The following is a 13572-nucleotide window of genomic DNA, read 5'->3' on the forward strand; positions in this document are numbered from 1 at the left end:
ATTAACAGCAGCTACATTAACAGCAGCTAAATTAGCAGCAGCTACATTAACAGCAGCTAAATTAACAGCAGCTACATTAGCAGCAGCTACATTAACAGCAGCTAAATTAACAGCAGCTACATTAACAGCAGCTAAATTAACAGCAGCTAAATTAACAGCAGCTACATTAACAGCAGCTACATTAACAGCAGCTAAATTAGCAGCAGCTTGTCAACTTCTGAATTCACATCAACACAGATTGCATTATGGGTTAAATGCCTTTTTGTATCTGACCTTTTGTTAAATAAATTCACCGCTGCGCTCTTACAATAATCCTGCAGGTTTGATTTAATTAGCACAATGCAATATAAACAGCTGTTTGTTGTGTGCTCAGGACATCAGGCGGTTCTTTGGACCGGTATCGGGTAAGCCTGCGGTGCAGAAACCAGCTCCAAGTGAAAACACCAAACCAAAGCACAAGAAGAAAAAGAGTTCTCTGTCTTCAGATGAAGATGCAGAGAAGAAAAAGAGCACAAAGGCAAGGAGATGCTGACTTTTTAAAATGATTATCAATATTAAAAACAAACAAAAGCATCTGTTCCTCTTATTGTTTGTGTTTTTTCAGGTTAAAATCTCCAAAACGGAAGAGAAACGCAAGACCAGTGAGAGAAAACGTAAGAAGCGTGCGGTGATAGAATCAGGTGAGACAGATAAGAAATAACATCTTTCATTGTCTTTAAACTACTCCACCAATCTGGGACAGCAATTTCGTCTTGAATTTATTTATTTTTTCCTCACATCACAGATGAGGGGTGGCTGAGTGGTTAGAGCAGTCGTCCTCTAATTGAAGAGTTGGGGGTTTGATTCCACCAGCAGTCACATGCTGAAGTGTCCCTGGGCAAGACACTGAACCCCTCATTGTCTCCGATGTGTCCCATCAGTGCATGAATGTGATAAATCACTGATTATTCTTTGTAGAGATCTAGTAGAGCGCTGTATGAATGGGTAAATGAGGACACAGATCGTAGTGTAAAGAGCTTTGAGTATCTTGATCAGATAGAAAGATGATATATATATATATATATATATATATATATAAGTACAGTCCATTTACCATTTACAGATATTATGCATGATTTGTTGCTCCCGAGTCCTTTTAGCTGCAGAGCACGTCATACTTTATATTCAGATTTCAAATCTGATTCCTAGATATGATAAAGATCAGAAGCAATAAGCTTATATTTTTAAATAGTTTGCAACTTTTAAACAAAGTAAATGTTAGTGATGGGCAGGTGAGGCCTCACTGGGTGTATGGCACATTTCCCAAACTGTGTCGACACCGTGTTGAAACTGTGTTGCTGTATCACTTAATGGCGACATCTGCTGGATTTAAAAAGTCATTGCAGGTAAATCCAAATGGTTCAAGGCAAAAACAACTGGACTTTATTTGTAACAGAAGACGTTTCGCTCCTCATCCGAGGAGTTTTCTCTGCGGATGAGGAGCGAAACGGCTTCTGTTACAAATAAAGTCCAGTTGTTTTTGACTTGAATGTTTTTGGATTTACCATGTCCTGGATGACTGAGAATCTTCACCAGCATAGATCATTGCAGGCAAATTCAACAAAGACTGGAAACAGACTGAACAAGGTTCATTTACACGTTTTTATTTAGAAACCTCAGCTGCTGTAACATCTTTGGGTTGAGGCGATTGCATCGTTTACAAACCATTTCTCCTGCTTTTAAGAGCACCATTTCACAGGGCACACTGATGATGACGGTGAACATAGAAATTTCATTGCAAGTTTGTATAACGTAGGGTAATTTAATATTTTCGTTTTCCAGTGTTGTAGTAAATCCTGTGATCTTGGTGTGTTCACCTCGGCGATGCATCTGTACCTCGATAAGACAGCACCTGGGAGCAAATCCTACATTTCACCTACAACAGAAGTAAAAGTTAATCCATGTAAATTAATTCAAATACCCTTCAGAAAGAAATTAGAATAACTCAAAAGAAAATTTATCAATAGTGGAAACAAGAACTGAATAATTTACCTTCTTTTCCGTGATAAGATTAAAATGATCCCACAAACTTTCTCTTCCTTGGTTGATCCATGGTAATCAATGACGAGACAAAAATCAATGCAAAGCAAAGAACACAAACTATCTCCATCCAACAAAACCCACAAACGTGTCGATACATTTTCTCCCTCATAAATACAATTTGGCACGTTCACAACCAAACGATACAGTAACCGTATCGGTCATGTGGTTTTCCTTAAAGAGATGCGCGCTCCGACACGGGCTTCGCCTTGTTTGCTCGGCGCATGCACCGAGGTTTCAGCGTCGTCAGACCCATCACTAATAAATGCCACTGTTTGCCTGCAGTTGTTTTCTTGTGAACCTTAATGTGCACTGTAGTTTTATAAACGATCGTAATTTAAACCTGATCGACTCTATTCTGTTTGACCGATTGAAAGGTTGATCTTTTTAATTTATTTGTTTGGCCTCAACAAAATAAAAGGCCAGAACAAACGTTGAATGAGCTGAACCTTAAAGCATCGAGACACTTTAACATCAAAAATATTGAGATAAAGGCTATGGATGCCCCGAGAGCTAATGTACGCAGTAACCCAGCCCCGTCTACCTTCAGACAGTCGCTTGAATCTTCACACACGAGATGCGACTGAATTAACGATCATTTGTCCGGAGGCTGAGCTTTGAGCTGTTCAACATTTAGAGCTGATGCAGACTCTCGCTGATGTGACTAAAGGCCGTGATTTCTCCTTCCACTCTTCTTTGAAAACTTGACACCCCCACAGTGTGACCTCTGCAGTTTCTCATGCAGACGTATTGAAGCTGCGTCCTGTTTCGAGGCTAACCCTTCTTTTCTTTCTGCAGCCGCGGGAAACCAACTTCTCTCTTGGCTTGAAGAATTATAGCATTTATTGTTGTTACTGCAGCTCACAGGATACATTCGGTGATGGAAACGTGCCTTTTTACATCTAGTTTTCTTCTGTCGTGCTCAGAGGAAAGGAGTCACGTCTTAATGAAGTCATAAAATAAACCTTTCTTGTTTAAGACTTCTTTTCAAATGCTGTAAAATCAGCTGCTGGGGCCTTTAAATAGCCTGGTTTAAACAGTAGAATACATTTATTATTAGAAAGCAGATTTTTATGTGAAATCGCTCATTTCCGGTCTTTGTATATATTTCGGTTCAGACTCAGAAGAGGAAGAAGAGGAGCCCGTGATGAAGTCAAAGAAATCCTCCAAGCAGAAAGGGACCACCAGCAAAGCAGGACTTCCTAAAAAGGATCCTGTGCAGTACGTTTCTGAAACAGGTGACTCTCCATCTTAGTCCAGATCTACATTTTTACTGTTTCAGCCACTGTATGTGAACATGTTTCTTTCAGCTGCTCTCAGTGTTCTTTGTTAGGATTAGAAAGTGTCTTTTCTTTCTGCTCGTAGACTCAGACGGTGACAACTTCCTGTCCTTGAAGAAAGTCTCCAAACAGAACGGCGCTGCCAAGACCACAAAGCCAGATCCAGAAGGCTCTCGCTCGGGAAGCAAAGATCAGGTGAAGTCTCCCTTTAAGCCCTCCTCCAGTCAGGCCAAAGCCGGGCTGAAGAGTCCTCCTGCGCCTAAGACCCCTAAGTTGGCTCCCCCTCCTCCGCCCAAACAAACACCCACCTCCGTGCTCGACTACTTTGGCGTGGGGATGATTCACCGCTCAGACAAGAAGCTGGTAGCCAGCACCAAACGGAAGGCGGTGAGTTCTTCTCTCTGCTCCTCCCACCTCTTTTCTAACTCTTTCTTTACTGTTAAACAAACCAACTTTGTAAAAACTGTTCCTCAGCCAACTCAAGACTCGGACGACCTGATAAGTGATGAAGAAATGGCTCGGCAGCTGCAGGCGGAAGAGGAGCTGGAGGTAACAACAGCTGCTGCTTGTTGCCCCACGTCGCAGAGTGAACAGGGGAAACAGGACATACCCTCATTCTGTTTATCCATGCACGTTATGAGCAAAACTTTAAAAATATGTGAGGTGCCGACTTCCATTTTAGTGTGTGGCTGCATCTAGGCATAAGACAGGTTCCTTTTGGAAAAAAAAAATCCAATATGGGTGCCATATGTTAACTAGCCAATCATGTCATTTGAGGAAACTATGCTTTCTAGTTTTTATATTGCTTAAAAGTATAGTTGCCTCGAATGACGGTGGCAGCTGATTAATCTATGGGGGCCGAGGCCACCATTGGCCACCCCCTGGCTCCTCCATTGCAGCTGGTGGTGAATAAATTTCTCCCTCCACTCGTCAGGATCCATGACTCTGCGCTGCCTCGGATAAGAAAATAAACCTACCTCATTCTTGTGCGCACTGTAACTCGTGCACACTTGAATATCTCGCATCAAAAACATTGTTTACATTCACGTCCAGTTTAATTCCAGTGCAGAAAAACACTCCCCTCAAAAACTACAAACACTCACTGTTCAAATCTCTCAGCGACGAGGGGTTTGGTTTTTTAGGTTCTTCTTGTTTTCTCGTGTAATTGAAGCTGAAACTCGTGGTTGACAGCCTCGTTATTAGACAGTGAAACTTTTTTCCTTCACTCAGTGGAACTGAGGGACAAGAAGCGTCTGAAATGTTCATCGTTCCTCAGGATATATTCACAAATCCAGGAGTCCTGCATCTTTATCTTTAAACTGTTTACGACGTCATAGAATCAGCTGTTCAGTCTGACACCGACCACTTTCATTATGCTGTATTTTATCACCTTTAGGGAAAAGGAAGAAGAAAATATGGTCTGGTGTTTGTTTTCTGAACTTTGTTTTTACTAAAATATGATCAACCCTTCAGCTGCTCACACGCGATCGTTCAGTCTTTTCAACCACCTGACCTCCAACAATCTTCACCTCCTCCCTCATTATGAACGCACAGCGTACAATAGTCCCTCGCTACGTCGCGCTTCGTTTATCGCAGACTCGCTCTATCGCAGTTTTTCAAAATAAGATTGGACATGTCACACAGTTGGCTGATTGATGGATGAGCCGCACGATCGGCATGACATTTTTATTTAAAATAAATTATTTTAAATCATTTAGCACCTGCTGCACATTTGTGCAGCCCTTACTGCTGCAGGATAAATTTCCTGCTGCAGCTGATCAGATGTTCAGCGTGCAGAGCGGAGAAGTGGGCGTGGCCAAGAGCGCTTGCAGGTGACAAAGAGCAGAAGAGGCAGGGAGCTGAAATCATGACATAATGTGCTCATTTAGAGTTTAGAAGCATTGTTTAGAATATTGCAAGAGTGTGGAAAGGCTTTAAAACACCTTAATATATATATATATATATATATATACACTAATTACTACTTGTACTACTATTCCTACTTCGCGGTTTTTCACTTATGGCGGGTCTTCAGGATACGGACCCCATGCGATAATCGAGGGACTACTTTAGATAATAACTTGAACTCATAATTTGCTTTTTCCTGATCCTTTATTTTCATCTGAAGTATCTAAACCATCAAATGAGCTGAGCAATTTATTTATTAGTAAACGTCACAAAAGTAGGTCCGCTCCTTTTCACTTAGCCAGGGTATGACCCAGGTAGCAATGATGAGGGAGGAGTTTCTCTCTTTGATGGAGGGTAAAGTGTTTGCAGATGTCTTAAAACTGACAACTCATCGGAACGATCTTACTTTCTTGATAACAGCTGAAAACTTAAATGTGCAATAGAGACATAAAAACAGAAACTCCTTCTGGTTCACAGACTGGAATTCATCACAGTCAGATTTATTGATATTTTTCAGCACATTTGGACCTTGATGATCAAAACAACTGTATCTCAGACACATCAAAGGTAACCCTGCTGACGAGCTGCTGAAAATGGAGCCTAAACTCCACCCAGCTGGCTCGCCAATGTCAGCCGGTTGATAAATGGTGTGCAGCCAGTGTGTTTGAGTTTGTATGGAAACCAAAAGATTAGGACCAAACGTTAAGCACACATTAATACTTAAACATCTGAATCTTTTAATGAAACACTTTGATGGTAAATAGTTCAGTCTGCTCGTCTGATCTTAAAAAAAAATTAAAATTCCACTTTGCTTTCTCTCAGCTGGAAAAACAGATCCACGAGGATGAGGAGTTCTCCAGAACTCTGGCCATGCTGGACGCAGAGCCACAGGCCAAGAAGGTAAAAGGTGTAGGAACCAAAAGGCACACTCACTTTTTTTGTGAAACTGTATATTTAAACGTTTCCTCCCCCCAGGCTCGTAAAGTCTCGGTAGATAAACCAGGTCCAAGCACAACCCCCGAGAAGAGCGGCACAGCTGCTGCAGGTGTCGGCGGCACAAGCAGCCCCATGAAGACCAGAGGAAGCCGGTCAGAGGTCAGGGTGAGTCCATCACCGCCCAAGAAGAGCCCCATCAGAACCAGCTCCAAACTGGCTATGATGAAGAAGAAGGACGAGGTGAAGGATGAAGGACCAAGAAACAAAACACCCACGAAAAACAAAGTTTCTCCCAAAAAGGAACCACTTACGTCACCAGTTTCAGACTTGAAGTTCACACCTAAAGTCTCGCCCAAGAAACCTGAGGTGAGACGACTTTTCATTTGCACTGAACTTAATCTTACAACTTTAAATGATGGTTGTTTTTTTCTGCCCAATGATCAGATTACGACGAGCATCAGTCCTGACGATGCAGAGAAGAAGAAGCTGCACTCTTCAGCCTACAGAAACTTCCTCAACAGAGAAGGACCACGAGCTCTGGGCTCCAAAGAAATCCCGAAGGTACGGTCCATCAGCTGCAGGAGCTACTTTCTGTTTGCGTCCAAGCCGAATGTTTCTACACGTAGGTGACCCTGGAGGTGAGTTTTCATCAAACGCTCTGCGTTTTCAGGGAGCGGAGAACTGTTTGGAGGGCTGCACGTTTGTGTTGACGGGAGTGCTTGAGTCGATGGAGAGAGACGACGCCAAATCTCTGATTGAGCGCTACGGAGGCAAAGTGACGGGCAATATCAGCAAGAAGACCACCTACCTGGTTCAGGGCAGAGACGGTGGAGCGTCGAAGCTGGAGAAGGTGACTCGCCTTTAAAGTACAGATTCTGTTCATTCACATGGAGAAAAAAACAAACGCGCATGAAACAGTTGGTTTTCATTCTTTCCTCAGGCGGAGAGTTTGGGCACCAAAATCCTTGATGAAGACGGTTTGTTGGACCTGATCAGAACCAAACCGGGAAAAAAGTCAAAGTACGAGGTTGCTGCGGAGGCGGAGGTCAGTACTCAAATATTGAACACATCCGGTCGACTCTAAGATGGGCTTAGTTTCCAGTTTGGCTTAAACTGGGCTTTATAAAAGCAGTAAAATCAGTTTAACCTGCACAATTAAATTAGAATTACACTTCATGTACAAATACTGCACCGGTAATTAGATGATGGAGCTTTAAATCATTTAATGTCACCAACAGCGTAAAAAATCTGCAAATTTTCATTTATTCAAACCACTAAGGATTAATTTAGCAAAGTGCTCTAAAACCTGAAGTTTAAACTCTATTTGTATTTCAGAATCTTAAGATACAGAAAACAAAGTGTAAATTGTTTTCTTTCATTTACTTCCTTTGCCCCCATGTTTAATTTATTTATCTTGAAAATATGAGTTTACCTTTCATATTCCTTAAAAACACTCAAACCTGTAAAAAAAAAAAAATTTAAAAACACTCATAGACCTGTAATAAAAAAAAAAACACTCATAAACTTGTACAAAATAAAAAACACTCATAAACCTGTAAAAAAATAAAATGACTTGTGAACCGCGCTGTAAAAAAATAAAATCACTTGTAAACCGCGCTGTAAAAAAATAAAATCACTTGTAAACCGCCCTGTAAAAAAAATAAAATCACTTGTAAACCACACTGTAAAACAGGTCATTATCAAATGAATAGTTTCTGTTGGTCCTGCTCAGTTTTTATGTTGAGATTAGCTTTTTCATTTTAATCTCTTTTGTTTGGATTAGAGCAACGCTTCAGAGACCAGGACTCCCCGCAGCCACACCTCAAAGAATACCCCCAAAGCGCAGAAGATCTCCCCCTCCAAGGGTAACTCCAGGTCCCCCCACACCCCAAGCCCTTCGAAGACCGGACAGCCGCAGGGTCACAGTTCCGGGACTGGTGATGGCAGCACCCCACCTGGGAGGGGCTCGGGTCAGACTGCTCGGAGGGAGCTGGGCCTTCCTCCCTCCCCAGCTCCAGAAACCGTGCCTCCATCGCCGGCGGGGGAGAGTCTTCTTTGGGTGGACAAGTACCGTCCTCGGTCTCTGAAGGCCGTGATCGGCCAGCAGGGGGAGCAGAGCTGTGCCAACAAGCTGCTCCGCTGGCTGCAGAACTGGAGCAAAAACCAGAACAGCACCAAGCCGGCAGGTAGCAGGAGCCTGACTTTAATCTCTTCAAGTGCAGTTTTATGCCAAAGACATTGTGTTTATGGTTTACTTTTCTGTGCAGCAGCCAGGTTTGGTAAATTTGGAGGTGGCAAAGATGACGGGTCAGGATTTAAAGCTGCTCTGCTCTCTGGACCTCCAGGAATAGGGAAGACCACCACAGCTGCTCTAGTCTGTGAGGTCAGTATGAAAACACAGTGGACAGTGTGTTGTGTTGTCTGTGTGTTCGGTCGCCCTCACTTTATTTATTTTACCGTTTGGTTTGAAGGAGCTGGGCTTCAGCTACGTGGAGATGAACGCCAGCTGCACTCGCAGCAAGAACAGTCTGAAGGAAGTCGTTGCAGAGTCGCTGAACAACACCAGTATTGAGGATTTCTACAAAGGTGGTGATTCTTTTATCCATCCATTTTCTTCTGCTTGTTGTTCAGAAGTCAGCTCTCGGGGGCAGCAGCTTGAGCAGGAGGTCCAGACATCTCTTTCCACATCCACCTCTTCCAGCTCTTCTGGGAGGATTCCAAGGCGTTCCCAGGCCAACTGAGAAATACAGTCTCTCCAGTGTGTCATGGATCTTCCCCGAGTTGTCCTCCCAGTCAGACATGCCTGAAGCACCTCCCTAGAGAGGCGTCCTGGGGGCATCTTTAGCAGATGCCCAAACCACCTCAACTGACTCCTCTTGATGTGGAGGAGCAGCGGTTCTACTCCGAGTCTCTCCTGGACAACTGAACTTCTCACCCTACCTCTAAGGGAGAGTCTTTACCCTGCGGAGGAAACTCATTTCAACCGCCTGTATCCACGATATTGTTCTTTCAGTCACTACCCAGAGCTCGTGACCATAGGTGAAGGTTTCAACGTAGCCTGATCGGTTTGCCTTACAGCTCAGTTCTCTCTTCACCACAAAGGACCGGTACAGCGTCCACAATACTGCAGATGCTGCACCAATCAGTCTGTCAATCTCACGCTCCATTCTTCCCTCACTCATGAACAAAACCCAGAGATACTTGAACTCCACTTGAGGCAGAACCTCACCCTCGACCTGAAGGAAGAAATCCACCCTTTTCCAGTTGAGGACCATGGCCTCAGATTTGGAGGTGCTGATTCTCATCCCAGCCGCTTCACACTCTGCTGTGAACCGCTCCAGTGAGAGCTGAAGATCACGACACAATGACGTCAACAGGACCACATCATCTGCAAAGAGCAGAGATGGAATCCTGAGGCCACCGAACCGGAAACCCTCCGCCAGCTGGCTGCACCGAGAAATTCTGTCCATAAAAGTTATGAACAGAATCTGTGACAATGGGCAGCTCTGGTGGAGTCCAACTCCCACCCTGAAGGGGTCTGACTTACTGCTGGCATTCGACCGAATACTGAGTCGTCTTTTACTTGTTCTTTAATTTATTTTTCTTACCAGATATATAGTTTGTGCTGTGGTTTTACTTCTTACACAAAAGTAAAAATACATTTGTTCTTATTCGGAGTCAAAGGTCACTTGTCAAAGACGAAATATATTTTTATTTTCCACATTAACTCGTCACCTCAGTTATTGTTCAGTAAACGTGTTTATGTTGTGTCTGGAGTTGGAAGTGTGTTTATATATATATATATATAATATATATATATATATACATATATATAATATGTGTGTGTGTCAGGTACGTCTCAGACCGTCAGCAGTAAACACGTCATGATCATGGATGAGGTTGACGGGATGGCTGGAAATGAGGACCGAGGAGGAGTTCAGGTAAACGTGTTTCATTCTGTCTGACAGTTTCTCACAGTTCATATCATTTGAGATGCTGCCTGGTCACGATTCTGAACTTTCACACTCAGAATATGAACGTTCAAGAGGAGGAAACGGTTTTATTATGGTGGTTTAGTTTTATAAATCCTCCAAATACGACCGTGTTGTCAGAATGAGTCATAAAGGCACGCCTACAGATGATTTGAGTTTTTTACTGACCAGTAACTTTGTGTCTCTTAGGAACTTATCGCGTTGATCAAAACCACCAAGATTCCCATCATCTGCATGTGTAACGATCGCAACCACCCCAAGATCAGATCGTTGGCCAACTACTGCTTCGATCTGCGCTTCCAGAGGCCGCGGGTGGAGCAGATCAAGGTACGTGTCCTCCTCACCTGACAGCAACATTTAGGTTGGAACATGCAGAGTAAAACCTAATGGACGAAAAGACACAAATCTGTGACTATTTTATTTTTAGGGAGCCATGATGTCCATTGCTTACAAGGAGGGGATTAAAATCCCACCTCCGGCGCTCAATGAAATAATCTTGGCCTCCAATCAGGACGTGCGACAGGTAAAGAGTTTGAAGTGTTGTGTTTTACAACAGGTGGGGGTGTTTTCTTACGTGGCTCCTGTCTGCAGGTGATCCACAACCTGAGCATGTGGTCCGCCAAGGACAAGGTGATGACGTACGACCAGTGCAAGTCGGACGCAGCCAGCGCCCGCAAGGACATGAAGCTGGGGCCGTTCGACGTCTGCAGGAAGGTGTTTGCCTCGGGCGAAGGAAACGCCCACATGAGCCTCATTGACAAGTCGGACCTCTTTTTCCACGACTACTCGCTGGCACCGCTGTTCGTCCAAGAGAACTACGTGCACGTGCGTCCGGCTGCAGCTCGGTGAGACGAGCTTCCTGGTTCGCTGGCAGCGCCTGCCGTCAAACCGTCCTTTTAATTGTCCCCCGTGCTGTCTCCACCTGCAGCGGCGATGTGAAGTCCCACCTGGTGCTGCTCAGCAAGACGGCCGACTCCATCTGTGACGGCGACCTGGTGGACAGGCAGATCCGCTCAAGACAGAACTGGTCACTGCTGCCCACTCAGGTAATGTAACCATGAGGGAGCCGTCACCCGTGACATCTTATCAGCCTGCAGAGGGACACCAAGGTTGAGCTGGAGTAGAAGGGTCTGCACTACAAGTGTGTTACAGCAAGAGTGGAAGCCTCATGTATGACTGCACCAGCATGCACTTTACTGACACAGAAAACATGTTCACAGACAAAACGCAGCTCGATAGACGGTTTCTTTAAATCTGTGCAGGAACCACGAACACGCAGCCATGTGTTTATAACAGTGTGTGTTTGTAGGCCATCTATGCCAGCGTAATACCAGGGGAGCTCATGAGGGGCTACATGGCCCAGTTCCCGGTCTTCCCAAGCTGGCTTGGCAAAAACTCCTCCACTAATAAACACGCCCGCATCGTTCAGGAGCTGGCCTCTCACATGAGCTTAAAGTGAGTTGTTTATTATTATTTATCAACTTTCGTTGATTACAACTTGTCCTTGATGCGTTTGATTCCTCTCGTTTCCTGCAGGACAATGGGCAGCAGGCAGGCGGTGAACCTGGACTACCTGCACTACCTGCGACTGATGCTGCTGCAGCCGCTACAGAAGCACGGAGCGGAGGGCGCCGCTCAGGCCGTGCAGCTGCTGGACGACTACCAGCTGGTCAGGGAGGATGTGGACAGCCTCATGGAGGTCAGCAGCTGGGGCGGACAGCCGGATCCTTACTCTAAACTGGACCCCAAGGTGAGCAGGAGAAGTTTACTCTGTTGGTGTCAGAGGACTGTTCGGGATGCTGACACCGCCCACCTGCTGTATGGACGCGTTCACTTAGAACTCTAGATCTTTTTACAGCTGTTCAAGGAGCTGTAAATGATAAATTCATAGAAAGTGACTGTTCTGTTAAATATCTGACACCTTCTCTGTTTTTGTCCTTTTCAGGTGAAGGCGGCGTTCACACGAGCGTACAACAGAGAGGTTCACCTGACACCGTACTCCCTGCAGGTTGTGAAGAAGGGTCGTCGTGGTGCTGGTGGGGACTTAGGAGGGGAGGACGTGGACCCAGATGGAAACGGGTCTGAGGACGACGGGGAGGATCTCCAAACTGATGCTATGATCAAAGTAAGCACATTCAGATTGAAACAACAGCTTTGTAATGTTATTGCTCACTTACCTGGTTCTTCCCTGCAGCAGAAGAAGGCCAAAACCACCAAAGAGTCAAAGAAGGAGAAGAAGGAAGACTCCAGCAAAGGTAAAGGAAAGGGGAAAGGCAAGGCTAAAAAATGACTGCTGACCTGAACTGCCTCCAGGACTCTCTGCCCTCACATGGACCTGTTAACAAAAACTAAAGAAACTGGTTTTGAGCTCAGCAGGGACTCATCTGACCTTCATCACTGAAGTCCCAACACAACGATCGTCCTGCTTTTTAACTTCTGCATCTCATTACTGAACAAACGATGCATATTGGCTGCTTCTTCACCTGCTATCATGTCCAAGGTCTAAAGTTTCAGTCCCCGTACCGTGGATGTAAATAATGTGACCATGATGGAGAAGACTGTTTTTGTATTACGGTTTGTGCCGGTTATCTTTTTCTTGTAAATTGATGTTTTACACAATAGAGGAATATGTTGCACATTAATGTTAGTCTTTTATTTCTAAGAGGCCAAAGAAAGACAGACACTGTCAAAATTTAACAAACGTTTGTGTAAAATGATATCGGGGAGTTTATTTTTACATTTAGATATAAAGAGGATCTGAAACGCAACAGTTTGAGAAAATATACATCAGAACATTTAGCATAAAGATTATTAGAATTGATAAAACGGTGTTTGCTCTTCAACTTTAATTAAACTAAATTAGAACAAATAGCATTTCCTGCAAAAATGCTTATTGCTGAATGAATTTTGCTGGAAGCTGAAAGAAAAAAAACAGAAAAAACTCAAAGAAAAGCAGAAAAAAGCTGAAGTGAGCATGAGAAAGAAGTAGCAAAATGCTACTTATCAGCTGAAGTAGCAAAACGTTAGCTGTAAACAAAAAGGCTAGCTAGGAAGCAAAAGTAGAGAAAAGCTACTAGAATATGATGAATACAAACTAAAAAATAGCTAAATGCTGTGCAGCTGTAGCATTAATTGGGCGGAATACGAGTAAAAAAAGGCTAAATGTAGCACTGGAAGCAGAAAAACTATAGAATAAGCAGAGCAGAATCCGCTTTAACTGCAGAATGTGAGCAGGGCAGAAGTTGACTGGCAGCAAAGAACGAGCAACAGCAGGGTCGAATATTAGCAAAAACCAGAGCAGAATTAGCATTAACTGAAATCTTAACATCAGAATGCAGTCATTGCAACCAAAAAGTAGGTTTTATAAGGTTTGAACA

The 13572-nt window shown here is 44.0% G+C and overlaps 1 protein-coding gene across 1 annotated transcript in view; it reads left to right on the forward strand.

Annotated features, from left to right (window-relative positions):
* rfc1 (replication factor C (activator 1) 1) overlaps positions 1-12809 on the forward strand; it is a 45839-nt gene extending 33030 nt beyond the window's left edge. The window contains exons 2-23 of the mRNA XM_037674338.1: positions 374-517; positions 605-680; positions 3198-3317; positions 3445-3746; positions 3834-3908; positions 6090-6167; positions 6243-6569; positions 6648-6764; positions 6874-7053; positions 7144-7248; positions 7987-8389; positions 8471-8586; positions 8675-8789; positions 10056-10144; positions 10385-10522; positions 10623-10718; positions 10787-11040; positions 11124-11241; positions 11505-11650; positions 11732-11945; positions 12141-12320; positions 12390-12809. Coding sequence (XP_037530266.1) covers positions 374-517; positions 605-680; positions 3198-3317; positions 3445-3746; positions 3834-3908; positions 6090-6167; positions 6243-6569; positions 6648-6764; positions 6874-7053; positions 7144-7248; positions 7987-8389; positions 8471-8586; positions 8675-8789; positions 10056-10144; positions 10385-10522; positions 10623-10718; positions 10787-11040; positions 11124-11241; positions 11505-11650; positions 11732-11945; positions 12141-12320; positions 12390-12485 — 3489 coding nt within the window. The 3' untranslated portion in view covers positions 12486-12809. The remainder of the gene's footprint in view (positions 1-373; positions 518-604; positions 681-3197; positions 3318-3444; positions 3747-3833; positions 3909-6089; positions 6168-6242; positions 6570-6647; positions 6765-6873; positions 7054-7143; positions 7249-7986; positions 8390-8470; positions 8587-8674; positions 8790-10055; positions 10145-10384; positions 10523-10622; positions 10719-10786; positions 11041-11123; positions 11242-11504; positions 11651-11731; positions 11946-12140; positions 12321-12389) is intronic.
* Positions 12810-13572: the final 763 nt, after the last annotated feature.

The sequence above is a fragment of the Nematolebias whitei genome, chromosome 3 (genome assembly GCF_014905685.2).
Source record: "Nematolebias whitei isolate Nwh7 chromosome 3, NemWhi1, whole genome shotgun sequence".
NCBI lineage: Eukaryota > Metazoa > Chordata > Actinopteri > Cyprinodontiformes > Rivulidae > Nematolebias > Nematolebias whitei.